The sequence below is a fragment of the Xenopus tropicalis genome, chromosome 9, assembly GCF_000004195.4.
Source record: "Xenopus tropicalis strain Nigerian chromosome 9, UCB_Xtro_10.0, whole genome shotgun sequence".
Lineage (NCBI taxonomy): Eukaryota > Metazoa > Chordata > Amphibia > Anura > Pipidae > Xenopus > Xenopus tropicalis.
Genome location: NC_030685.2, coordinates 62,577,944 through 62,604,732, shown reverse-complemented (window position 1 = coordinate 62,604,732; position 26,789 = coordinate 62,577,944). Strand labels below are relative to the sequence as shown.

Sequence of the window (26,789 nt, the reverse complement as noted above, 5' to 3'; positions counted from 1 at the left end):
TGAGCATGACCTTTTTTAGGCTACTGCAATTTGCTTTTTTTCTCAATTTCATTTTGTTTAATTGCTAATGTACAAAGTATTTCATGGTGTCCCAGCAGTAAACACCATATACAAATATCATAAAAGTTGAATCACTTGGAGCAGAATATAACAAATTCAAACAAAATAACCACAGTTCTCAATTAGCCAAGTGGTACAGTACATAAATTGTATTGTTAACTGTATAACTGCTTTATACAAGCTGAGGAACCGCATCACTAGACTGTCCTGAATGACTATTTGCCCACTAATAGCATCGGTGGTGCATTTTTGGACCATGCATGGATGCGTGTTGCAGTATGTGGGAGTTTTGGCAGTCATCTGACTGGCTTTTTCAATTCAGAAACGTCTTCAAGAAAAACACAAGTTCGGTTGAATAGACTTAGTACTACAAACAGAAAAATGACTAATTCTTCAAAATTTAAATTATTTTATTAAAATTGACTGATAATGAACCCAATACCCCATATCATATACAGGTATAGGACCCGTTATCCAGAATGCACGGGACCAAGGGTATTCCGGATAAGGGGTCTTTCCGTAATTTGGATCTCCATACCTTAAGTCTGCTAAAAAATCAATAAAACATTAATTAACCCCAATAGGATTGTTTTGCAGCCAATAAGGATTATTTATATCTTAGTTGGGATCAATTACAAGGTCCTGTTTTATTATTACAGAGAAAAAGGAAATCAGTTTTAAAATTCTGAATTATTTGATTAAAATGGAGTCTATGGGAGACGGGCTTTCCGTAATTTGGAGCTTTCTGGATAACGGGTTTCCGGATAAGGGGTCCGATACCTGTATATATATGTATATCTATATATTATATACACTTGTACTATAAACTAGATGAAAATGATGAAAATGATTGCTTGTGTCTATAACATGTAAGCGTAAAATAATACAAAATACACTGTTACCAGCAAGAAAAATAGTGTATGATTTGTATCATTAACTAGTTTCCCCTAGAAAGAAAATAGTGTATATTTACCAAAGGATCTAGTAAGAGAATAATCAAGGTTTCCTATAGCCATTATGCACGACTGAGCGCTAATACGAGTATAATATTTAAATCCTATTGTACGTTTTCAATTCATATTCTATTACTTTCTCTTCAGCATTCAAACACTATGGAGGAGCTGCAGTCGGATAAAGAATGGCCAACTGTTCCTCTCATAGAAACAAACCAACTAATATGTGCTAGTTTAAACTTGATCTATCAGTGAGTCAGTGAACCATGAAAAGTAGGGGTTAATCAGGGTGTTCAGAAAACAAAAGCTGAAGAGACGCTATGAGCAGACTCACATCTGTGCTGTTTTTAAGTACTTCTCTTTTCATGGCAATCCGTTCTTCTATTAAAAAAAAACAGTTCTCTGAAATATTACCATCAGGCATATACATTAGAAATTCAAATTTGAAGGGGAAAAAAGAACGATTTTTGTCCGACCTCATGGAATAAAGCAAGGCTCTCTCTCTCTGCCAAAGTAACTACAAATAAACTGTAAAAGTTAATGGAAAACTATTGTGGTTAATGAATAACATTAATAACGCCATAAAGCAGCGGTATGGTAACATCAGATCTAACTGTCAATAAAAGGAATCAGGTAATTGGTATGTTTAAGCTTCTGGACGGGGAAGGCGTTAACCCTTTATTTCTACAGAACACAAGAATAGAATCTGATCACCTGGCAGAAAATAAACACTAAGCACTACAATAGAATTAAGAGAAATAACTAAAATGTATATGGTAAAGAATATAACAATACGTGTGACTTATTAAAATACACATTATTTGAGGAGGTACTTTTATGTAGGAAAAACAAAATCCTCTAATATAAATAAAATGTTATACTAATATAAAAGCAATTTTAAATACCAACATTAAGAAAAGATACAAGATTGTATAAAGGAGCTCCCTTGGGTGCAAGTGTAATTTATGCAGGACATAACGGTGAATAAAACTGAAGAGCACAATGTGGCACTCAGAGGAGCGCTCTCTTCAGCTTACACAAACCTTTGATCCTTAATATGTGAACAGGGGCCCAGATGGGGAGGCTATCATAGGTGTTGGAACTTAGCGCAGTCTTAATTGTCTATATTTCCCACCCAATGTTTAGGACTTAATTCAGTTAAGTGATGGATGGCTGCAGTTGTGTTGACATAGAGCTACAAGATCTGGGGTCGGATCAATTCCTTATTCACACAGCCCCTTGTGCCTCTACAAAAACCGCACCACTGTGAACCGTGGAATAAAAAGACGCCACGCCGTTTCTCATCATCAGGTTCCATGCCAAATATTGGCACATAGTTACCATCTAAATAAAATGGGCAAGGAAAATTACATGAACTGGACATGGCATTTAAGCAAGCTATAGGAATTTTTTTAAAGAGTGGTTTAGCCTTGAATTAACGTAGAATTACCTATTCCTATTGCAATTGGTCTTCATTATTTATTATTTGCTCTTCTACATTTATTGTTATTGGTACTTTTTTTACTTATCTTTATGTTACTTTTTATTACTTATCTTTTTATGCAGGCCTCTCCTATTCATATTCCCATTGCTTGCTTAAACCACTGCCTGGTTGCTAGGGTAAACAAGTACCTAGCAACCAGATAACTGCTGAAGTACCACATTGGAGAGCTGATGACTGAATACTGAAAACCATAACACCAATTGCAAACTTCCCAAAATATAATGTTTTACTAAAATTGAATTTAACGACTCCTTTAAATACTATTTCAACTTTTCTTTCCTGTTGTGAGTGGATATTAATATACCACTGTGTTATGGAGTCAGAAAGGAAAGCATTAGTAAGATGTTTTGGCACTGGTGCTTTCATACAAATTCACTTTAGAGAATGTTTAATAAATCTGTTTTACAAAGAGTTTTTATTATTTTTTTCTTACAGGTGTTTACATGTCTATTTGTAAATCCTTTAACCTAATATTTCTCCCCTAGGCCGAAACCAACACACTGATGTTTTGAGTCACTGACAGATTTCAGCTGCTGTAAAGGTGGGCAAACACAGACCAATAAAAGTTGCTAACTTAGTCCCTTTGAAAAAAACGACAGCTTATTTGCCCTTGTATGGGGACCACCAGTGGCCTGCCCTACTGATATCTGGCTTAGAATCAGCTAGGCATCAGTCATTGAAATCCCATTGAACAAGGAGAGGATGGGTTTGCTGATGTGGTCCTCTTCCAACTAATCACTGTGAGCCTCACTATATGATCAGCCCTGTTTTTTTTTAATAAACAGGGCTACAAGTGCCACTGTGTGTCATAGTTCTTAACTGAATCCCCTGAATACTAATTATGGTAAGTATTGATTATTAAAGGAAAAGTAACACTAACATTTTTTAAGTAAAAAAGCTATTCTACTCTGCACCAATAACTGCCCTATCCTGCAAACCACTTAGTATTTTAAATGCTTTAATAGAAAATACCTGCTAAAACTTGGCTTCCTGTCAATTGAAATATGGTGATACGGCGAAGGAAGGAGCTGCATCCACTATGCGACGATCGACTGATGGAGCCTAGCCTTCCTTCTGTATAGGAAGGAGTCAGGCTAGGCTCGATTAATCGATCGTCGCATAGTGGATGCTGCTCCTTCCTTCGCCGTGGTAATTTTAGTGTTATTTAAAAAATTATATTTATGTGTATATGTATATATAGGCAAACAGAGTACCGCACACATAGGGACTTTATGAAAAAACAAAAAAGGTTTATTGAAAGAGATCCGACGTTTCGAGCACCAAACTGCTCGAAACGTCGGATCTCTTTCAATAAACCTTTTTTGTTTTTTCATAAAGTCCCTATGTGTGCGGTACTCTGTTTGCCTATTGAATTTTTTTTGACCAGCACCGAGGGCATTTGTTTGCCTGAAGGGTGTGCTCATTTCTGTTTCTGTATATATATATATATATATAAATATATATATTTCCTTATAACTTGTACAAAACTGGCTACTAATAGTTTAGGTGCTATCAGTATCAGCCATCTCTATGCACTCAGCTGCCAGAATGCCACTCGCTGGTACATTACATCCCAGCTGAATGTCTGTCATAGACGGAATGCTGTGCTGCCCAGAAGGCCTGATATTTGAATCCGGAAGACCCTGCCCAAGCAATATTCTGTTTACAATCAATCACTTCCTCCTGAGCTTTTTTTGTTGAGCTTTCTTTTGTGTTATTTACATTTGTATTACTTTTATAACATGTAAAAAACCAATGCAACTCTTCAACAAACAGGGCCCCAGGCGTGCATTTCTTACACATGCTTACGCTCTCTTCAATTGCAAACAAATTAGAACTCAGTAGAGACTAAGGGACAGATTTACCAAAATTTGAGTTTGTTGAGAAAAAAAAATGCGGACATGAAAAAAAATAACCACAACAAAACTCGTGCAACTTTTCTTCTCAAATGCTAGCTTATTTAAAGGGAAATTCTAAAGACAGTTCTGAGTGCCCAGGTAAAGTCTACCACGTGTGGATAAAGTCTCCCCAATCTTAACAGCCCTGAAAAGATTAAGGGGACTGGGATTTTGTCTGGTTATGTCTTCTTCAAGTTGGAATAGATAGTTAGGATAAGATGTCCCCTTAGGATGAGGTTTGAGATGGAGCTGGACCATACTCTGGTTAAGGTTTTAATAAATATACTGCTACATTTGTAGGAGTGAAAACTGAGGGTTTGGAATTAATATACAGGCATGAGATCCGTTATCTGAAACCCATTATCCAGAAAGCTCCGAATTAGGGCCGACCATCTTCCATAGACTCCATTATAAGCAAATTCTAATTTTTAAAAATGATTTCCTTTTTCTCTGTAATTATAAAACAGAACTTGATCCAAACTAAGATATACAGTAATTAATCCTTAGTGGAGGCAAAACAACCCTTTTTTTAATAGACTTTAGTAAACTTAAAGGAGAAGTAAAGGTAAAAACTAAGTAAGCTTTATCAGAAAGGTCTATGTAAATACAGCCATAAGCACTCACAGAAACGCTGCACCTTTATTATGAGTCCTTTATTAAACGAAACACAGGATTTCTTGTCTCCTTTTTTGTAAACATGTTGTTCCGGTGACTTTCTCGCTCAGAAATAGAATCAGTTAACATGTGCTTACACAGTGAAAATAGCTTCTTGCAGCCCCAGGTGCACGCTGTACCCACTGCCCGGGCAAATAAATACAAAAATGATGAAAACAGCAGCACTCCGGTTGTTTTGAAAAATGTGAATCTTTACTCAAGTGCCAAAGGCAACGTTTCGGGCTTCGATCCAGCCCTTAATCAAGCTTGATAAAGGGCTGGATTGAAGCCCGAAATGTTGCCTTTGGCACTTGAGTGCTGCTGTTTTCATCATTTTGCTCGCTCAGAAAAATCCTTAATTCCCCTGGCCAATCTGTGTAGTTCTCTCCTCTCCTGATCCCCCCTCCCATAAGAATGCTAAGAACTCCCTCCCCCCCACCAATAGGAATGTGTGATCTGGGCTGTAATGGTTAGACTGCAAACAGGAAGCTATTTAAAATGGCAGCTACTGTCTTAAGCAAATGGAGAAAGCTTCTAGGGCTCTTTACTCAGGTATGGCAATGTGTGGCAAATCTATTGGCAGTAAAGTTAATTATTTGATTAAAATGGAGTCTATGGGAGATGACCCTCATGTAATTTGAAGCTTTCTGTATAATGTTTTTTTTGGATAACAAATCCCGTACCTGTACTCACTTTTATCCATACGTATTTTTAATATGTGGGAATTTAATGTTAGCCATGAAGTATCTTGGCTAGGCGGTTAGGTGTTTCCTCAGATTTCTCTGTCTCTATTGGACACCCAAAGTATGGGCACTGCAGTAAGATGGTAGGTGGCCGTTATTCTTGTGTATATAGCCTCCTAATCCTTTTGCCTTCCAGTATGAAAACAGCAATAGCGTTTTAAAATAAGGGGGCAGTGTGTTCTGAAAAATATTTTTTTTCATTTAGGAGAAGTAACAATTACCATTTAAAATAAAACAAATTGCGTCTTATTATGTGTGTCTTAAGGGATATGAGCCTGGGAATAGAAAACTAACCCCATTTAGTGCAGTATTTCACCTTGACAACAGGAACCAGAATGGCCTCTATATAAACACCGAAGGCCACAATAGATACATCACTTACCATTTAAGATCTCCTTTAGCTGTTTGAACCATATATCACAATAATCCTCACTTTGGTTGTGAAGATGAACTGAGCGATCCTTTAGTTTTCGTCCTTTTCTGATGCACAGAAATATTGTGATGCCCAAGAGAGTGCCACCTTTTGTCTGCCCAGCAGAACGTCGCCGCTTTAGTTTCACTGAGAATATATCTCTCAAGTCTAGAATCTCTTCTTTCTGTTGGTGTGTCAGACTTGTGCTCCCTAGGTGAAACATCAAAAATGGGATTAGAATAAGTCCATGGAATAGATTTATGTCTTAAAAATTAATTCATTATTTGTTTTCAGCATTGGCTGGGCCCCCAGAATAAAATAGGTAAAATCAAGGTCTAATCTAGAGCATTATATATCTAAAAGAATCTACAATGCAAATGACTGACTACTAGGGCTCATGTCCTTCCCATTTTCACCTCACAGCATGAATTTTCATGGTCACTGACTGTACTTATGTCAAACTTGCACCACCTAGACACAGGAACTGTATATGAGCCAAAGGTGTTCCGACAACGTCTTTGACCGGTCCAATGAAGTTGCCACAAGACACAGCCTTCTATATCCACTTTAGTTGAGGACAAAGGCCAGAGGGCTGGCTTGTAGGCCATGAAATTCGTCAAGCCACTAGTCAACATATATGTAACATACTTGAGTTGGCAGAGCTCAAGGAGGCAAGGGAATGGAGGTTGTCAAACATGAGTAACCCTCCACAAAGGAGACTTGTACTAGGAGAAACAAAGAGGGGAGTGCATAGGGAGACATAGGATAGTGAGGCATTGAGCATCCATTACCAAGGCATGGACAGCAACCGCCCCTGTTGATGTAACACTAAGGGGCACATTTACTAATCCATGAATCCGAATCCCGAATGGGAAAAAATCGGATTGGAAACGAAAATTTTGCGATGGGCCTCATCTTATTTTTTTTAAGTTACACAATTTTATTTGGTTGGAATAAAATTAAGATTGATAGCATTAGTCCTTGACCCTGCTTTACGATATGGTGGTGCATATGCAATGGGGGGCTTGTTTTGTGACCAAGTTTTTTTTGGGGGGGGGGGTTTTACCCGCTTGAAGGTGACGTAAGTCGTAATGCAAAAATAAGTTACCTTTTATTACAAACACTGCACATTAACGCACGCAAAAAAATTCCCAATCGCAAACCTACTGTTGCAAAACATGCAAATGGTTTACAAATTGTATTTATCTGTCTCAAAGCTAAAATTTCCATTAGCGATATATTATATTTCCCCATTTACTAATGTTCGTATTTTTTTGGTTTTCATGAATTATATTTTTAGCACCAAAAATCGTAAATTATAAAAAGTAATAATTAATTAAATTACTGTAAAAACAAAAAAAACACACAAATACAACACTGTGCCATCTAAAAGCTAGCATGGTCATGTAGAAGTCAATGGGAGCTATCCTTGGCAAACTGTAACAATCTTTATTTAATTTGTGGTTGCAGAGTTTTTAATGATTTTTTTTAATTTGTAAGCTCGCAAAAATTCTTACAGAAGCAAGGATTTCAAGGTTTTTGTATTTTTATTTGGATTTTTTTTGTTCATGCTTTTTTTATATTATAAGATGGTTTGTGGTTTTAGTGAAAATGTGTTTTTTGTGGTTTTGCAAAACTATTTAAATCAGAATGTTGATAAATGGGCCTCCCTGTCTAAGGGAATAAGATGTTCAGCAGTTCATGAGCACCACTTAAATGCTTGATGGGCAGTTCTAAAGCAATCTACTTTTTATCTACGTAATCTACGTTTTCTAAAAATAGCAGTCAATGCAGGTTTCTCTGTTATAGAGCAACCATTCTCTCCAGTCCATTTTCAGTCTACCAATTCAGATGCAACCTACCAGAATTACGTCTCCGCTTAAAGCTAAACTCTTTGGTGCCAAGCCCCTACAGAACCTTTAACCCTTTAAGTGCCAAGGGACGTAGATTCTACGTCCCAGGTACCAAGGGACCAAAGTGCCATGGGACGTAGAATCTACGTCCAATGGCACTGTCGGGTTTACAAGCGCTGCGCTCGCTTTTAAAGCAGCGCAGCGCTTGTAAAGCCTTCACAACCCCCTAGGCAACGAGCGAATAAGGACATACTCACCGATCCGGTCGCCCAGCCGCACCGATCGTCGCTCCAGCCAATGACAGCAGTGGACACGCATTGATGACGTGTCCACTGCTGTCCCTTTAAATAGCGCCGCCTACTGTCGGCTCCCTCACTCCTGCTGCGCACGTTGGACCGGATGGAGCTCCCCTGCTGCCTGCCTGCTGGATTTATCGACCCTGATCGCCTCTGATCGCCTGCCTGCCTTGGGTAAGCTGAACTACAACTCTCTACCACTGTTTATTTTGCTTATTTCTATCTCAACTGTCTAAAAATTTTTTTTTTTTTTTTTTTTCAATTTTTTCTTCTATCTTTGTCATTATTACACTTTTGTACACATACACACTTATTTACAACTTTCCCAAGCACACACAGACACTTACACACACACTTACACTTACACTTTTTTTTTTTTTTTTTTTTTTTCTTTCTTTCTTTTCTTTTCTTTCTTTCTTTGCTTTCTTTGGCAGTCTTTTTTTTTACTAAAACTTTATTTCTGATCTTGCTCTATAATTATCTGATTTATTTGGTTGCATTTTAGTGTTTTTTTGGCATTTTCATAATTGATTTCTGTTTTTGAATTATTCTATTGCACTGTAACTTTTTTATTGCTATTGGGTGCTGAATTTGCAGTGACGTTGGTGGATCCAGGGCTCTGACCACCGATTTCATTGCAATTATTGTTCTTCTGTTGGTTTAGGTGGTTTTATTGGATTTTACTGATTTTATGGTGTTTTATCTTTGCATTGTTCTTTGTGTGTTTAGTGCCCCTAAAAGGTTGCTTTTGCAGTGACATTGGTGGATCCAGGGCTCTGACCACCGATTTCATTGCAACTATTGTTCTTTGATTGCTTTTAGTGGTTTTATTCCATTTTAACTTCATTTGATTTCAGTTGTTCTAGAAAGGTCCAGAGGTGCTAAGATTGTTCTGGTAGTTTCTATTGCCAAGGGTTAGGCTGATGCCACACATGGCGTAGGGCTGATTTTTTCAGCAAGTGGAAAAACGATTGCCGAAAATTCAGCCCTACGCTTGCTACTTGTGCCTGCACCCGAATGAATGGGATACGCTCGGGTGCAGGCACATGTAGCCGATATACGCATGAAAACGCGAGACTTTGCATTCTCACGCGTTTTCATGCGTATATCGGCTACATGTGCCTGCACCCGAGCGTATTCCATTCATTCGGGTGCAGGCAAAAAAAAAGGGGTGCATAGAGTGCAGCCCCAATATTATGCATTTTCAGGTTTGGTGGCCATGTACTTATGCGCAACCAGACATAGGTATCGTTTTATTCAGGGGAACTTGCAGATTGATGGTTAGTAAGTTTTTGGTAGTTGCCATGGAGATTTTGGGGAGAAATCTAGGTTTTTTATCTGGTTTTTCCTTGATTTCTGACCAAAGCGCTGACTTCTGCAAGGGACTGCGGCCACAATTTTCCATGTAGAAAGAGAAGAATGGTGTCTCTGAATAGCTGAAGGTGTGCACTTTTCGTAAATATATAGATTGTGGGGGTTATCTCACAGGTAGGGGGGGTTAACACTGAAAAACTGCAGGTAGTGCACATAGAGCGCAGCCCCCAAAATTTCAACTGAAATTGCCCTTATGCATTGCCCCTGTTTTGGGGCATTTGGTGGCCACGTCTTTATGTGCACCCATACATATGGGGTATCGTTTTATTCAGGGGAACTTGCAAATTGAGGTTTAGTAAGTTTTTGGTAGTTGCCATGGAGATTTTGGGGAGAAATCTAGGTTTTTTATCTGGTTTTTCCTTGATTTCTGACCAAAGCGCTGACTTCTGCAAGGGACTGCGGCCACAATTTTTCATGTAGAAAGAGGAGAGTGGCGTCTCTGAATAGCTGAAGGTGTGCACTTTTCAGAAATATATAGTTTGCGGGGGTTATTTCACAGGTATGGGGGTGTTTAGACTAAATAACTGCAGATAGAGCACAGCCCCCCCTTATGCATTGCCCCGGTTTGGGGGCATTTGGTGGCCACGTCTTTGTGTGTACCCATACATATTGGGTATCGTTTTATTCAGGGGAACTTGCAGATTGAGGTTTAGTAAGTTTTTGGTAGTTGCCATGGAGATTTTGGGGAGAAATCTAGGTTTGTATCTGGTTTTTCCTTGATTTCTGACCAAAATCTAGGGTTGTATCTGGTTTTTCCTTGATTTCTGACCAAAGCGCTGACTTCTGCAAGGGACTGCGGCCACAATTTTCCATGTAGAAAGAGGAGAGTGGCGTCTCTGAATAGCTGAAGGTGTGCACTTTTCAGAAATATATAGTTTGCGGGGGTTATTTCACAGGTATGGGGGTGTTTAGACTAAATAACTGCAGGTAGAGCACATAGAGCACAGCCCCCCCTTATGCATTGCCCCTGTTTGGGGGCATTTGGTGGCCACGTCTTTATGTGTACCCATACATATGGGGTATCGTTTTATTCAGGGGAACTTGCAGATTGAGGTTTAGTAAGTTTTTGGTAGTTGCCATGGAGATTTTGGGGAGAAATCTAGGTTTTTATCTGGTTTTTCCTTGATTTCTGACCAAAATCTAGGGTTGTATCTGGTTTTTCCTTGATTTCTGACCAAAGCGCTGACTTCTGCAAGGGACTGCGGCCACAATTTTCCATGTAGAAAGAGAAGAGTGGTGTCTCTGAATAGCTGAAGGTGTGCACTTTTCGTAAATATATAGATTGTGGGGGTTATCTCACAGGTAGGGGTGGTTAACACTGAAAAACTGCAGGTAGTGCACATAGAGCGCAGCCCCCAAAATTTCAACTGAAATTGCCCTTATGCATTGCCCCTGTTTTGGGGCATTTGGTGGCCACGTCTTTACGTGCACCCATACATATGGGGTATCGTTTTATTCAGGGGAACTTGCAAATTGAGGTTTAGTAAGTTTTTGGTAGTTGCCATGGAGATTTTGGGGAGAAATCTAGGTTTTTTTATCTGGTTTTTCCTTGATTTCTGACCAAAGCGCTGACTTCTGCAAGGGACTGCGGCCACAATTTTTCATGTAGAAAGAGGAGAGTGGCGTCTCTGAATAGCTGAAGGTGTGCACTTTTCAGAAATATATAGTTTGCGGGGGTTATTTCACAGGTATGGGGGTGTTTAGACTAAATAACTGCAGGTAGAGCACATAGAGCACAGCCCCCCCTTATGCATTGCCCCGGTTTGGGGGCATTTGGTGGCCACGTCTTTATGTGTACCCATGCATATGGGGTATCGTTTTATTCAGGGGAACTTGCAGATTGAGGTTTAGTAAGTTTTTGGTAGTTGCCATGGAGATTTTGGGGAGAAATCTAGGTTTGTATCTGGTTTTTCCTTGATTTCTGACTAAAGCGCTGACTTCTGCAAGGCACTGCGGCCACAATTTTCCATGTAGAAAGAGGAGAGTGGCGTCTCTGAATAGCTGAAGGTGTGCACTTTTCAGAAATATATAGTTTGCGGGGGTTATTTCACAGGTATGGGGGTGTTTAGACTAAATAACTGCAGGTAGAGCACATAGAGCACAGCCCCCCCTTATGCATTGCCCCTGTTTGGGGGCATTTGGTGGCCACGTCTTTATGTGTACCCATACATATGGGGTATCGTTTTATTCAGGGGAACTTGCAGATTGAGGTTTAGTAAGTTTTTGGTAGTTGCCATGGAGATTTTGGGGAGAAATCTAGGTTTTTATCTGGTTTTTCCTTGATTTCTGACCAAAATCTAGGGTTGTATCTGGTTTTTCCTTGATTTCTGACCAAAGCGCTGCCTTCTGCAAGGCACTGCGGCCACAATTTTCCATGTAGAAAGAGGAGAGTGGCGTCTCTGAATAGCTGAAGGTGTGCACTTTTCAGAAATATATAGTTTGTGGGGGTTATTTCACAGGTATGGGGGTGTTTAGACTAAATAACTGCAGGTAGAGCACAGCCCCCCCTTATGCATTGCCCCTGTTTGGGGGCATTTGGTGGCCACGTCTTTATGTGTACCCATACATATGGGGTATCGTTTTATTCAGGGGAACTTGCAGATTGAGGTTTAGTAAGTTTTTGGTAGTTGCCATGGAGATTTTGGGGAGAAATCTAGGTTTTTATCTGGTTTTTCCTTGATTTCTGACCAAAGCGCTGACTTCTGCAAGGGACTGCGGCCACAATTGTCCATGTAGAAAGAGAAGAGTGGTGTCTCTGAATAGCTGAAGGTGTGCACTTTTCGGAAATATATAGATTGTGGGGGTTATCTCACAGGTAGGGGGGGTTATCAATGAAAAACTGCAGGTAGTGCACATAGAGCGCAGCCCCCAAAATTTCAACTGAAATTGCCCTTATGCATTGCCCCTGTTTTGGGGCATTTGGTGGCCACGTCTTTATGTGCACCCATACATATGGGGTATCGTTTTATTCAGGGGAACTTACAGATTGAGGTTTAGTAAGTTTTTGGTAGTTGCCATGGAGATTTTGGGGAGAAATCTAGATTTTTATCTGGTTTTTCCTTGATTTCTGACCAAAATCTAGGGTTGTATCTGGTTTTTCCTTGATTTCTGACCAAAGCGCTGACTTCTGCAAGGGACTGCGGCCACAATTTTCCATGTAGAAAGAGAAGAATGGTGTCTCTGAATAGCTGAAGGTGTGCACTTTTCGTAAATATATAGATTGTGGGGGTTATCTCACAGGTAGGGGGGGTTATCACTGAAAAACTGCAGGTAGTGCACATAGAGCGCAGCCTCCAAAATTTCAACTGAAATTGCCCTTATGCATTGCCCCTGTTTTGGGGCATTTGGTGGCCACGTCTTTATGTGCACCCATACATATGGGGTATCGTTTTATTCAGGGGAACTTGCAGATTGATGGTTAGTAAGTTTTTGGTAGTTGCCATGGAGATTTTGGGGAGAAATCTAGGTTTGTATCTAGTTTTTCCTTGATTTCTGACCAAAGCGCTAACTTCTGCAAGGGACTGCGGCCACAATTTTCCATGTAGAAAGAGAAGAGTGGTGTCTCTGAATAGCTGAAGGTGTGCACTTTTCGTAAATATATAGATTGTGGGGGTTATCTCACAGGTAGGGGGGGTTAACACTGAAAAACTGCAGGTAGTGCACATAGAGCGCAGCCCCCAAAATTTCAACTGAAATTGCCCTTATGCATTGCCCCTGTTTTGGGGCATTTGGTGGCCACGTCTTTATGTGCACCCATACATATGGGGTATCGTTTTATTCAGGGGAACTTGCAGATTGATGTTTAGTAAGTTTTTGGTAGTTACCATGGAGATTTTGGGGAGAAATCTAGGTTTTTATCTGGTTTTTCCTTGATTTCTGACCAAAGCGCTAACTTCTGCAAGGGACTGCGGCCACAATTGTCCATGTAGAAAGAGAAGAGTGGTGTCTCTGAATAGCTGAAGGTGTGCACTTTTCGGAAATATATAGATTGTGGGGGTTATCTCACAGGTAGGGGGGGTTAACACTGAAAAACTGCAGGTAGTGCACATAGAGCGCAGCCCCCAAAATTTCAACTGAAATTGCCCTTATGCATTGCCCCTGTTTTGGGGCATTTGGTGGCCACGTCTTTATGTGCACCCATACATATGGGGTATCGTTTTATTCAGGGGAACTTGCAGATTGAGGTTTAGTAAGTTTTTGGTAGTTGCCATGGAGATTTTGGGGAGAAATCCTAGGTTTTTATCTGGTTTTTCCTTGATTTCTGACCAAAATCTAGGGTTGTATCTGGTTTTTCCTTGATTTCTGACCAAAGCGCTGACTTCTGCAAGGGACTGCGGCCACAATTTTCCATGTAGAAAGAGAAGAATGGTGTCTCTGAATAGCTGAAGGTGTGCACTTTTCGTAAATATATAGATTGTGGGGGTTATCTCACAGGTAGGGGGGGTTATCACTGAAAAACTGCAGGTAGTGCACATAGAGCGCAGCCTCCAAAATTTCAACTGAAATTGCCCTTATGCATTGCCCCTGTTTTGGGGCATTTGGTGGCCACGTCTTTATGTGCACCCATACATATGGGGTATCGTTTTATTCAGGGGAACTTGCAGATTGATGGTTAGTAAGTTTTTGGTAGTTGCCATGGAGATTTTGGGGAGAAATCTAGGTTTGTATCTAGTTTTTCCTTGATTTCTGACCAAAGCGCTAACTTCTGCAAGGGACTGCGGCCACAATTTTCCATGTAGAAAGAGAAGAGTGGTGTCTCTGAATAGCTGAAGGTGTGCACTTTTCGGAAATATATAGATTGTGGGGGTTATCTCACAGGTAGGGGGGGTTAACACTGAAAAACTGCAGGTAGTGCACATAGAGCGCAGCCCCCAAAATTTCAACAGAAATTGCCCTTATGCATTGCCCCTGTTTTGGGGCATTTGGTGGCCACGTCTTTATGTGCACCCATACATATGGGGTATCGTTTTATTCAGGGGAACTTGCAGATCGATGTTTAGTAAGTTTTTGGTAGTTGCCATGGAGATTTTGGGGAGAAATCTAGGTTTTTTATCTGGTTTTTCCTTGATTTCTGACCAAAGCGCTTACTTCTGCAAGGGACTGCGGCCACAATTTTCCATGTAGAAAGAGAAGAGTGGTGTCTCTGAATAGCTGAAGGTGTGCACTTTTCAGAAATATATAGTTTGTGGGGGTTATTTCACAGGTAGGGGGGGTTAACACTGAAAAACTGCAGGAAGTGCACATAGAGCGCAGCCCCCACATTTTTAGCTGTAATTGCCCTTGTGCATTGCCCCTGCTTTGGAGTGTTTGGTGCCCATGTCTTTATGTGCACCCATACATATGGGGCATCATTTTATTCAGGAGAAGTTTGTCTTTCAAATATGCCTTTGTTAGAAAATTTTTATGAGATTTTTTTTTGTCAAATCCACATTTGATCATGCGTCCAAGTTTACGTTTTAGAAAAAAAAAAAAATGTCATAAAAAGTTCCAAATTTCACAATGCACTGACAAAAGGTATTTGGCTTTTGAGTGAAAACTACATTGCACCTAGAAACCTGAAGGTCTGTAGTTTCTAAAGATACCAAACATGAGGGGATATTTTAGATTTACATATAAGTTATGCTGCATTAACTGTTACAAGCGCTTTTCTGCTTTGTTCTGGTGTGATATTGTACTAAGTATTGCTTTAGTTTGGGGGTTACTTCTGGACAGGAACTGTGGGGTACCACCACATATTTGGTATCGTTGGAATTGGGAGTATCAGGGCTTTTACAAACAATAAAAAAAAGTGAGTAAAATTAACTTTTCTATGGAAAAAAACCTCAAAATATACAGAAATTTTTCATAATTTTATTTTTTTTTTACATATTTCACCCAAAATACACATCATATCTCCAGAAAAGTTATAAAATTTGGTATGTATGTCGAAGCCCAATTAGTGACGAAAAAAACGATATATAATTTCCCTAGTTTCGTGGAGGTTTTCCTACCAAAAAACATTGTTAAAGTGAATGAGTACAAAATGCTTAAAAAACGTCTGGCACTGGGGGGAACCGAAATGACGAATTCGGCTGGCACTTAAAGGGTTAAAATGGAGGTCTCTTCTATAAATAATAGTTAGACAAAATTAATCTATAGTGCAAAATAAAATACTGATCACCGTGCAATCCTTTTGTATTGCAGTATATAACTCTGGCTAGAAATTGTTTACAACCAATGTCCATGCCCACGAGTGGCCTACGAGGCAATGTATGAGACCTGGCCTGTCTGCCAGCTTTAGGGACAAGCAGTGGCCCTGGGGTAGAACACAAGGGACAACAGTGGGTGCCATTGAACATTTGCAAGCCTGATTTTGATTCATACATCATGTTGTGTGACCATGATCTGATCAACAAAAACTTTCAAAGGTTTTTAAATTAAATAATGCAACAAACTATAGCACAATAGAAATGCTATATATCATGTATTTAGTACCTGTTATTTATAGAGCGCCACACATTTCTGCAGAGATTATATACCATTCAGAAATTATACATCATTCACCTCAGTCCCTGACCCAGAGGAACTTACAATCTAACATCCCTATCACATTCACACACTATGGCCAATTAACTTGCCTGTATGTTCTTGTGGGAGGAAACCGGAATACCTGGAGGAAACCCACACAGACACATGGAGAAAATACAAACTCATATAAAGTAAAAAATAAAAAATACTATATCTATATAGTTTGAGGAGTTCATATAAATAATGAATTCTAAAGTTTCCCAATATTGTTAATGCACAGAATACAGCAATCAAAATCAGAATATAGCAGAATCAGACAAGGGGTTAAATGTTTATCAAATTCACTAGTTTGCCATATTTTGCAGCCCCTCTGGCAGCCAAGGTGTTAACATTTCCACGAATAGGAAACATGTGAGGTAAGTCACAGGTGGAGAGTGCAGTGCAAAGCACCATACTGTGCAACACATGGCATATCCCAACATGGGGTCACAAAGTAGTGACATAATACAAACATACACGGTACCTGCTCTTTTTCCTCAGTATTATCTGACATTTAAGCTGTGCATTATAAACAAGGGAAGACAATTTAAATATCCACATGTATTGCTATGTCTGAATGTAATTTAAAAAAAAACTAGTGTATATTAAGATCTTTGCACACTTCTTAGAACTATCCATTTAATATACATTATCTATTTGCCCCCCAATGTGCTCTCAGCTAATCAAATACTGGAAAGGATCCCTCTCCCATCTGGAAGCAATAAACTTTTCTAAGAGACTGAACACTGTTATTTAATCCTGTGATTTCTCACTGTGATTTAAATTGGGCTTTGCTACTGTTTTATCATATCACATTGCTATTAAATTAACGTAGGCAAATCCTCGCGGTCCATCAAACGCAATAACTACATGTGATTAGGTGCTACTTTAAATAACATCATTTTGCAACACTGATGGTGTTTATAATTAATAAACAGCAAGCAAGCAAGCACATAAGCACATAAGGCAGTAATCACAGGATAAAATTTAAAAAAAAACACAATATTTCTTTGTTGCAGTTTTAATATACAAATTAAACATTCAGCTAATACTTTCCTTTTTGCACCTTTCTGGAATGTGTATTTCCACTCAACTTGGAAAATACTTTTTGATTGAGTCCTGCACAGAACAAATTTTTGAGACCTGGACCCGTGGTCCGCAACCCACATTTTTACTCCCTCTGACCCGCTACCTGCTTTATCCTCAAACCTAATCGGCAACCCGCTGACCGCCATTAAACAGGAAGTGTTGTAGCTGAAAACTACTAGCTGAAAACCCTCTTCACCTCTTGTTTTGGTTATTGATTGCTTTATATGTTACTCTGTATGTCCAATGTATAAAACCCACTTATTGTACAGCGCTGCGGAATATGTTGGCGCTTTATAAATAAATGTTAATAATAATAAAACTGGAAGTGACATCATCAAAAGTGGCCAGGGGTACAAAAAAATATTTTAAAAAATATGTTTACAGAAGTAAAATAGAGGTAATAAAATATAAGATAAGAAATAGAGATAAGATCTTTTGATACTGTTCTGCTCATAAATAAAGTTAGTGAACAGAGTCATCAGATGCTTCTCTGGTCAGTTCTAAACAGAGGAAAAGACTTACTGGGGGTTATTTATAAACCCTGCGCAAATTTGCACCTGGCAGTAAATCATAGCAGCTTTCACAGATTGGTTGCTATGGGTTACTGCCCAGGTGCAAATTTGCCCAGTATTTATAAATGCTCCGTGGTAACTTAATTTTCTGTTGACTGAAGCTTGTCAGCCTGGAAGGAACAGTGGGTGGCGCTGTTATTTGAAATGTATTATATTAGCAATTTAAAAACCTCTAATACAGGCAGAAGAACTCTTATCCAGAATGGTTGGGATCTGGGGTTTTCCGATTAAGGGGTCTTTCCGTATTTTTGAAATCCATACCTTAAATAAAACAGCAACATTAATGAAACCCTTTAGAATTGTTCTACTTCCAATAAGGATTAATTGTATCTTAGCTGGAATCAAGTAAAAGGTACTGTTTTATTATTACGGAAAAAAGGGAATAATTTTTTAATATTAGAATTATTTCATTAAAATGGAGTCAATGGGAGATGGTCATCCCATAACAGAGCTTTCTGAATAATGGGTTCCTGATAATGGATTCCATATCTGTACTAAACACTAGAAAAAGATAATAAATGTATACAATGAAAGAAGATTCATTTATTTCAAGGGTTTTCATTTCCTTGAAGTGCCAAAATAAACATGTACAAAATACACACACACATCTAGCTGTTGCACAAGTAGTTTTCTAAGTAAGGAAACGGCAAACATTTTATTATTGACCGATAAATTGTTGGGTGTATCCATCTGTTAAGCTGTTTATAGTGAAATATGGAACCATCCTTGTAAAATAAAGACCAAATAATTTTATTATTGACCGATAAATTGTTGGGTGTATCCATCTGTTAAGCTGTTTATAGTGAAATATGGAACCATCCTTGTAAAATAAAGACCAAATAATATGGAAGAGATGTCCATGGTGAAAAACTAGCACCATGCAATTTTAGAAGGTAATATAAAGGTTACCGTATATTGTATGTATATTGTATTGTATATTGTATGTATGGTTATTGTGCAAACCATACAAAATGTCTGTTTTGAAGACAACTGGAGGAAAAAAGACTGAAATAAAAGGATACAAAGAGCTGTGGGAGCCTGATCAATATTTATGTAAGTGGTTACAACATGCACATAATCCAAAATTTAGTATTGGATGTGCAAAATATTATGCTTGTAGTTTGGTATAAAAGGTAGTTTGTCTGTTTATTTCCACTAATGAAAATGTGAGTGGGTCCTTGGTAAATGACAATGATCTGTTTACCCTGTAAGCTGTGCATCTGATGGTACCCCACCGTGTAAGACAGATGCCACCCAGTTTCGAGCCAGAACTATGTCACTGTAGTTAGAACCAGTGTCTTCAGAAAATATAAAAAAAAACAGATACAAACATGCAGTAATTTAACGGATGATATGGATCCTTATTGCCTTTGTACAATTGTATTTGTAATTACCAAATAGTTCTAGTTCTGTCACGTTCAGGAGAGATAGGTATTTAAGGCTATTCCAGTGTAGCTTTGATGATGTTCTAAGGCAGCCATCCCCAACCAGTGGCTTGTGAGCAATATGTTGCTCCCCAACCCCTTGGATGTTGCTCTCAGTGCCCCCAAACCAGGTGGTTACTTTTGAATTCCTGACCTGGTGGCAAGTTCTGGATGAATAAAACAAGATTTACTTCCAAATAAAGCCCCCTGAAAGCTGATAGTGTGCATTGAGGTCTTTTTACATTTGACTGTGGCTCCCAAGTAAGAAAGGTTGGGGAACCCTGTACTAAGGCTTGGTACGATGCTGAAAGGTGAATTTTTTCATTTCCTGCTTTTAAGGACAGTTTACTTCACTGAATTTCCTTTTTTATCTTGAATTGTTCTCTAGTCACTTCTGCTAAGATGAGTTCACATACCATAATACTCCCTCCATCTTTTTTGACAGTGCAGGAATAATGGAAATTTTGGATAATGTTCTATTATGGATAATGTATATCTTGGTTTGGCACTAAAAGTCAGTTTGCCCAAAAATGTTTTCTCTATTCTGTGCAGTATTTGTGCAGTATTTAGGGTATTGTCATATGAACCCCAGTATCTTCATTTAAATAGGGAGCGCATGGTTTAATCATGTACAAGCAAGTCTACTGAACCTATATAAACTGCTAATTGCCTAAAGTTACACACTTCCCATAATCCCTGTTCAAAAACATGACTTTTTGGCTGCATCATGATTTGGAGATCACAGCCCAGTTAACCCAGTCACCTGATCCCCCTGGGCACATCACCTTTGGATGCAGTAATCACAAATCTTATGAGATATATGTAAAATATCTCAATTTATATTTTTTAGACAGTAGATCATATTCAGCAGTGTTTTATTTTAAGATATTCTAGTCAACTCTTATTAGAAAAAATGCATTTTTTATAAAAAGGCTTTATTTGTATGCAAAAGAGTTTTAAAGATGAAGTGCTATAGTTTCCCTTTAAAGTACACAAAAAAAATGTTTATTTAGTCAATATTTCAGTCCTACCTGGAACCTTTCTTAGACCTGTGTCTTAAAAAAGGTCCTAGGTGGACTAAAACTTTCACGTTTGTTTGTGTGTTCAAGACGGGACTAATATGTTCATTTTTTCTACATTAAGTCCCTTGAGTGCACCAAACAATTTTTAAATCCATTTGGCAGTGCCTTTTTAGAAGAGACTAACCCCTATATGTTAAAAGGAACTAAGTTTGCCCATGTGCAGTAAACCATAGCAACCAATGTTTGCTTTTAAACAGGTGACCCGTAAATGATACCTGCTAATTGGTTGCTATGGGTTACTGCTTCTGGGTAGTAACCCATAGCAACCAATCAGCAGGTAGCATTTACTGAATGAACAGTTACTCATACAAGCATATGAACCCCAAATCCAGAATGCTTGGGACCTGGGGTCTTCCGGATAAGGGATCTTTCCATAGTTTGGGGATTTACGTTCACTAAAAAATCATTTAAACATTAAATAAACCCAATAGGATTGTTTTGCCCCCAATAAGGTTAATTATATCTTAGTTGGGATCAAGTACAAGTTACTGTTTTATTCTTACAGAGAAAAAGGAAATAATTTATAAAAATTAGAATGGTTTGTTTAAAATGGAGTCTATGGGAGATGGCCTTTCCATAATTCGGAACTTTCTAGATAACGGGTTTCCAGATAAGGGATCCTATACCTGTATTACTTTAACATCTGCAAAGCTCTAATGTGTGCCTGCCCTTAGCAAAAAAAAAAAAAAAAGTTTTTTTTCTTCAAGTTATGAACGTTGCATTAAAATGAAAATATTAAGCAGATCTTTTTAATACAATAGCTGTTTAACATCCTGTTGATATAAAGCCTAGTGCTTTTTACAATAAACTTTTATTCTATTAGCGCTAATAAACCTTCTGGGGAGATTTTGTTCTCAGAGTACTAGGCATATTTTAACAATCAAGCAATGGATTTCTATTTTCAGATGTGTGTATTCAAATTTATTAATGCCTATACCCCGCCGATTTGTCACAGTGTGTGGCACATTCAAACAGAATTTAATATTCTTAATTATTAGGAGATTAGATATGTTATTCTCCATTAAATGGTGCTGGATACCCCCATTGCTTGAAAACCTAGCACTGTAGAAATCTCGACATAAAATATTCTGCTGGAGATTTATCTGGGAGCCTTATTTTTCATTCAGTATTAAAGAAAAAAAACAGGCATGTTTAAAAACTGCAAGCACAATTAGCGTCAAGCAGATAAATCCTGCTCTAATCCTGTTTACGGTCTGCATCAGACAGATGTGCCAAGATTGATTTAGACAAGATTTCGGCTTACAGTAATATTTCTTTTTAAGTGCTGAACACCAGTCTATTTTTGTTAAACCTCCTCTAAACAGTTCTGCCGGTGTCCGATCGTGCAAAAACGGAAGCCGTGTTGTTTTTTCCCTAATAAATAAACCCATTGTTGCTGCAGAGCACGACCTACGCTAAGGAATTATCTATATGTCTTGCAATTAGACAACTTCCTAAATGAAGATTCGGCTATTTTTTCCATAATTAAATAAATAGCATTATATCTCAAATGCAAAGTCCTCTGCTAGAGCAGATGGCACCTCAGTAACAGGATATTGTATACTTTTGGCTTACAGGATTTCACAGCTGCTTTTTAAAGGAACAGCATCTTTCTTACAGAGAAATAAATGTCAAGCGGAAATAAATAAATATACATTACTTTGCCGTTAAGGTTTGTTTGAAGAGATGCTGGAAAACTAGTTATTTCTACAGATGAGTGATTTCTTTTCTCGCCTCATACAGATTTGTGCCTAAACTCACAGGTGGTGAAAATTTTCACCAGGAAACTTTTTTTTCACTTGGCAAAAGGGAAAAAACCGGCCAAATCCGAATCCTTCTCTGAGACCCGAACCAAGTCCTGGATTTGGCGCATCCCTAGTTTTTTGAGGTTTCAAACAGATATAAAACCGAAAATAAATAAGTTTTTGTAAACCATTTGTTTTATATCATGTGGGGGTAATGTAATGAAAAGTGTAAAGTTTTCTACAATCTAGTTACCTAAATCAGCAGGGAGGGGAGGGGGCTTATGAGTAAATACCCCTCTTATTTCAGCACCTGACAGTTGTGAAATTTTGTATACTTTTTTCTCTGATTTTTACTGTCAATGGCCAACTAACTTAATGTTGTGGGATAGCCACACCTTTGGCTTCTGCCCCCTGTTGCTCCTCCCACATCCAACTCACCACTTGCTCCCCTGTAAATAAAGATGCGGAGCTTATGTTTACTTAAGCTTACAGGGAGCTTGTGTCTACTTTTACCTCTAGTTTCTACTGACAATGGCCAACTACCTCAAAGTTGTGTGGAACAGTTAATATTTAGTGGGACCGAAGATTTCTGTGGGTCTATAAATTAGGGATGCACTGAATTCAGGATTCGATTTGGTATTCGGCCAGGATTCAGCCTTTTCCGGCAAGGTTTGGATTCGGCCGGATAAACCGAATCCGAAACGTAAGTGGAAAATTTTAACCCTTCTGTATCCTAATTAGCATATGCTAATTAGGGTTGGGTTCGGTATTCAGCTGAATCCCTTACAATGGATTTGGGGGTTCGGCCGAACTATTCACCAGCATTAAATAATACATCATAAATGTATTAAATAACCTACTTCCCAATGTATATAAATTTCATGTGCGCACTGAGAAAACTAGGAGATCAGAATATAAAGAAATATATATCGATGACATGAAACACAACATCAATAAATCAACAGGTACATAACCAAAATAGCATGTTTTAATGTATTTTCCCGTATCATCTGCACCTTTAAAAAAGTACTCTGTTTGCTGCAAAATAAGTCCTTCTTTCAATTACAGGTATTTAATGCTGATGTTGGGGATTTTATGCAATTTGCCAAATTCTGTTTTTCTAAGAATCAGCTCGTAGCCTGTAAAGATTTGTTTCTAGGAGACATAAAACTGTGAGGAGTGAGACATCTGCCACTGGGTATATCACCCTGCCAAGAATCTTGTGCCTATGTGCGTTGCTCCATCTACCCTCACAAAAAGCCTGTGTGTGTGGTGAGAACCGTGTACATAAAATACAGAAAGCTCAGCATATGCAAACATATCTATTTACAGCCTGAATTAATCAGCTAAACTCAAAACCTTATGCAGCAAATTACAGATAGAAAAAAAGGATTTGCATGTAGAATATGAACACAGAAATATCAGCGAAATGGTTTATGAGCAAAATACTCACTTTTATTTATTTTGATAGTTTTAGAATGTGATTATAAACATTACGTTTTAAAGAGATACTGACACCTGAAATGAAACTATTTTTAAATATATCACAACAATGTCTTTGCATGAGCTTTATAATTTTGCCATAAAAATATTTGCCTGATGCTTTTACATTATCTCTCTGATCCGCCATGTTCCTCTATGAGGGGGCGGCCATATTTGAGCAGCAGTAGCATTAGAAGCTATAACTGACAGGCTGAGATGGGACAGGTTGGCAAAACAGTTACTTACAAAAACAGCCCTTTCAGTGAAAAACAATCAACATGATCTATAATATTTTGAGCAGTACTTTTTTCATGCCGGTATCAGGTTAATATCTGAAAGTGATTGTGTCATGATTGTATGATGTAGTTATTGTAACTAAATTACACTGTGTACACTGCATGAGAGCATTTTAAACAATACAGGTGCCAGGTAGTTTCTATCTTCCTACCTTCCCATTTTTCTGCTGATCAGCTGCTTGGGGGGGAGAGAGGGGGTGATATCACTCCAACTACCAAGTCACATGGCTGAGGGTACCTGGGAAACTAAGAATATGTCTAGCCCAACATAAAATTTTAAAATTAAAGAAAAAAAAACAAGTTTGCTCTTATGAAAAATGGATTTCAGTGCAGGATTCTGTTAGAAGAACACTATTAACCAATGCCTTTTGTAAAGAACATGCTTTCCAGTTACAGAATCCTATTAAAACTTGCAAATTTATAAACTACAGGGCTAGGCTTACAATTAGGGCAAAGGACTCTAAGGGGCTGAGGGAATCAGATATACTGAGGTAAAAAAACTTGATCTGGGTCAGACTTAGTCACCAGGATAAATCCTAATGGGCCCCACTGCTTCTGTCTTGCTGTTGATCCGGGATCTGCGGAGAGGGGGTGCAGTTCGTCATGGGAAATAAGGGGGTAAGGGGCAAAGGTACACAGCAGGGAAGGGTTTTGCAGTGAGGGTGGGTAGCAGAAGTTAACCTTGCATGATTCTTAGACGGATTTTTAGAAAGGAAGCCAAGAATCCCTGCTAAAATTTTCATTTTCATGGAATACCCTAGAGACTGAGCCTCATCCACTGGATTTTAAAGCACAGCCATGGCAGTAACCTGATTGGTTTCAAATGCAGACCTTATTCATAGGCCTGTTAATTTGCTGGTTTCTGATACATTCCTTCAAAAGTCAGAAACACCAGACCAGAGAATATAAACAGCCACATAGATAATGATTTCAATATAAATTACATTTACAGGTGATAAATCCTTCCCGATCTTCAAGAAAAAGTCACTACTCATTTCAAATTTGGAAGTGGAAGCAAAAGGTTTAAAGTACATCTCTGTTATTCAATCCTGTTCAAACCAGGTAAACTGATAAAAAAAGCTTTAAACTATGTGTAGTAATGAAGAACAAGCTCCTAATGAAAATGTCCTGCTATGCTAACATATCATTTTACTCCTGGATGCTTGGGACCTTACATTTTCTAGATAAGACCACCATGCCTTAAAGCTACTAAAAAATATTTATATTATAAATATTTTTATTATATATATGTCATTATTAAAAATGAACCCCAGAATACGGATCTAAGCTGTCATTATCATTAAGTACAAAATATTGCATAGTTATTACAGAGAAAACATAAATAATTTAGAAATAAATTTAAATTATAATTTAGAAATAAATGTTTAAACAGAGGTCTATGAGAAATAGCCCTGCTGTATTACTGAGCTTTCTGTATAATGGATTTCTAGATAATAGATCCTATACCTGTATGATATTTAGCAGTGTTTGAATGCTATGTAGTAAAAGCCACTTTAAAATTGCCAGTGAAAGAACAAACAGCAAAGTCTAATGAAATCTCAGATGCCGCCACAACACTAACAGATGTTCCAATGGTCATCTGTGAAAAAACAGAAGCATATGTGCTGGAAATCTGAGTCTATCATGGAATCAGTCGGTGTGTAAATCATAGCATTTCCTCGGAGCCATGAGTGGATCAGATACACACAGTCTATTTCAGAAGAATGAACAACAAAGGAAGCGCCGGGTCCTACACCATACCTTATTACATATGCCCCAGTTTTGTGGGAAAAGGTTCAAATGTAATGTGTGAATCTGAATTAAATGTGAAGTGCAAAACTAAAATTCCACTTAATCCTTATCCCTTACATATAGTAGCAGCCATTTATTTCCAATTTTCCATTCCAATGAAAAAAAGAAATATTTGTTAGGATCTGTCTGTTTTATATGAAATATAATCATATAAAACAGACATAATAAGGGCAAAGGACTCTAAGGGACATAATTATTCTCCTTCTAATATGATATTAAACAGAAACATAGAGCATTTAATAGGCATGTTTATTTTCCTATATAAAGATTTCATTCTGTTTTAGTTCTATCAAAACAGATAATCTGTTCCAATTCAGAATTTCTGTACAAGAAGTTGGAAGATGTTATGGTCACTGTCATTGAGTTGTGATTATCTTTTTTTTCACTGCAAATTGAAGATATATTTTGCCCCACAATTAATACAGGTAAGCAAGATGAAGTCTTGTTGCACAGTTCAGACAAAATATACATTTTATTTATATGTGTCATGGATAGACTCTATGGGGCACATTTACAAAAGCACGAACGCGCGAGCGTTCATGCAAACGCTCCGAGCGTATTTTCACCGATTTTTTCGGGCATCCGCACGACTTTTTCGTACGGTGCACGACTTTTTCGTACGGCGCACGACTTTTTCGTATGGCGCACGACTTTTTCGGACATTTGCACGAAAAAATCGGAAAGGTTTTACCGCTGTTTACAATTGTTCGGTACGAAAATTTCGTGACTTTCGGATCGCCAATACGATATTATCGTGACTAATATGATTTTTTCGTAAGCATTTTCGTGATATTTGCGATCTTACGAAATTTTTGTTTCCAATACGTTTTTTTCCCATTCGTGATTCGGATTCGTGGATTAGTAAATGTGCCCCTAGAAGTAGAGCACAACAAGAGGCAAGTGACTGGGTCACAGAAATAATAACCCCAAAGTAGACCAAGATACTTTGTGCTTCCTAGCAGCCTGGACTGGAAACTTGTGGGGGAACAGAATA

General features: G+C 38.2%; 1 protein-coding gene across 1 annotated transcript in view; it reads right to left on the bottom strand.

Annotated features, from left to right (window-relative positions):
• Positions 1-26,789, bottom strand: part of cerkl (ceramide kinase like) — a 60,265-nt gene that overhangs the window by 27,263 nt on the left and 6,213 nt on the right. The window contains exon 2 of the mRNA XM_002932015.4: positions 6,195-6,434. Within this exon, the coding sequence (XP_002932061.3) occupies positions 6,195-6,434 (240 nt within the window). The remainder of the gene's footprint in view (positions 1-6,194; positions 6,435-26,789) is intronic.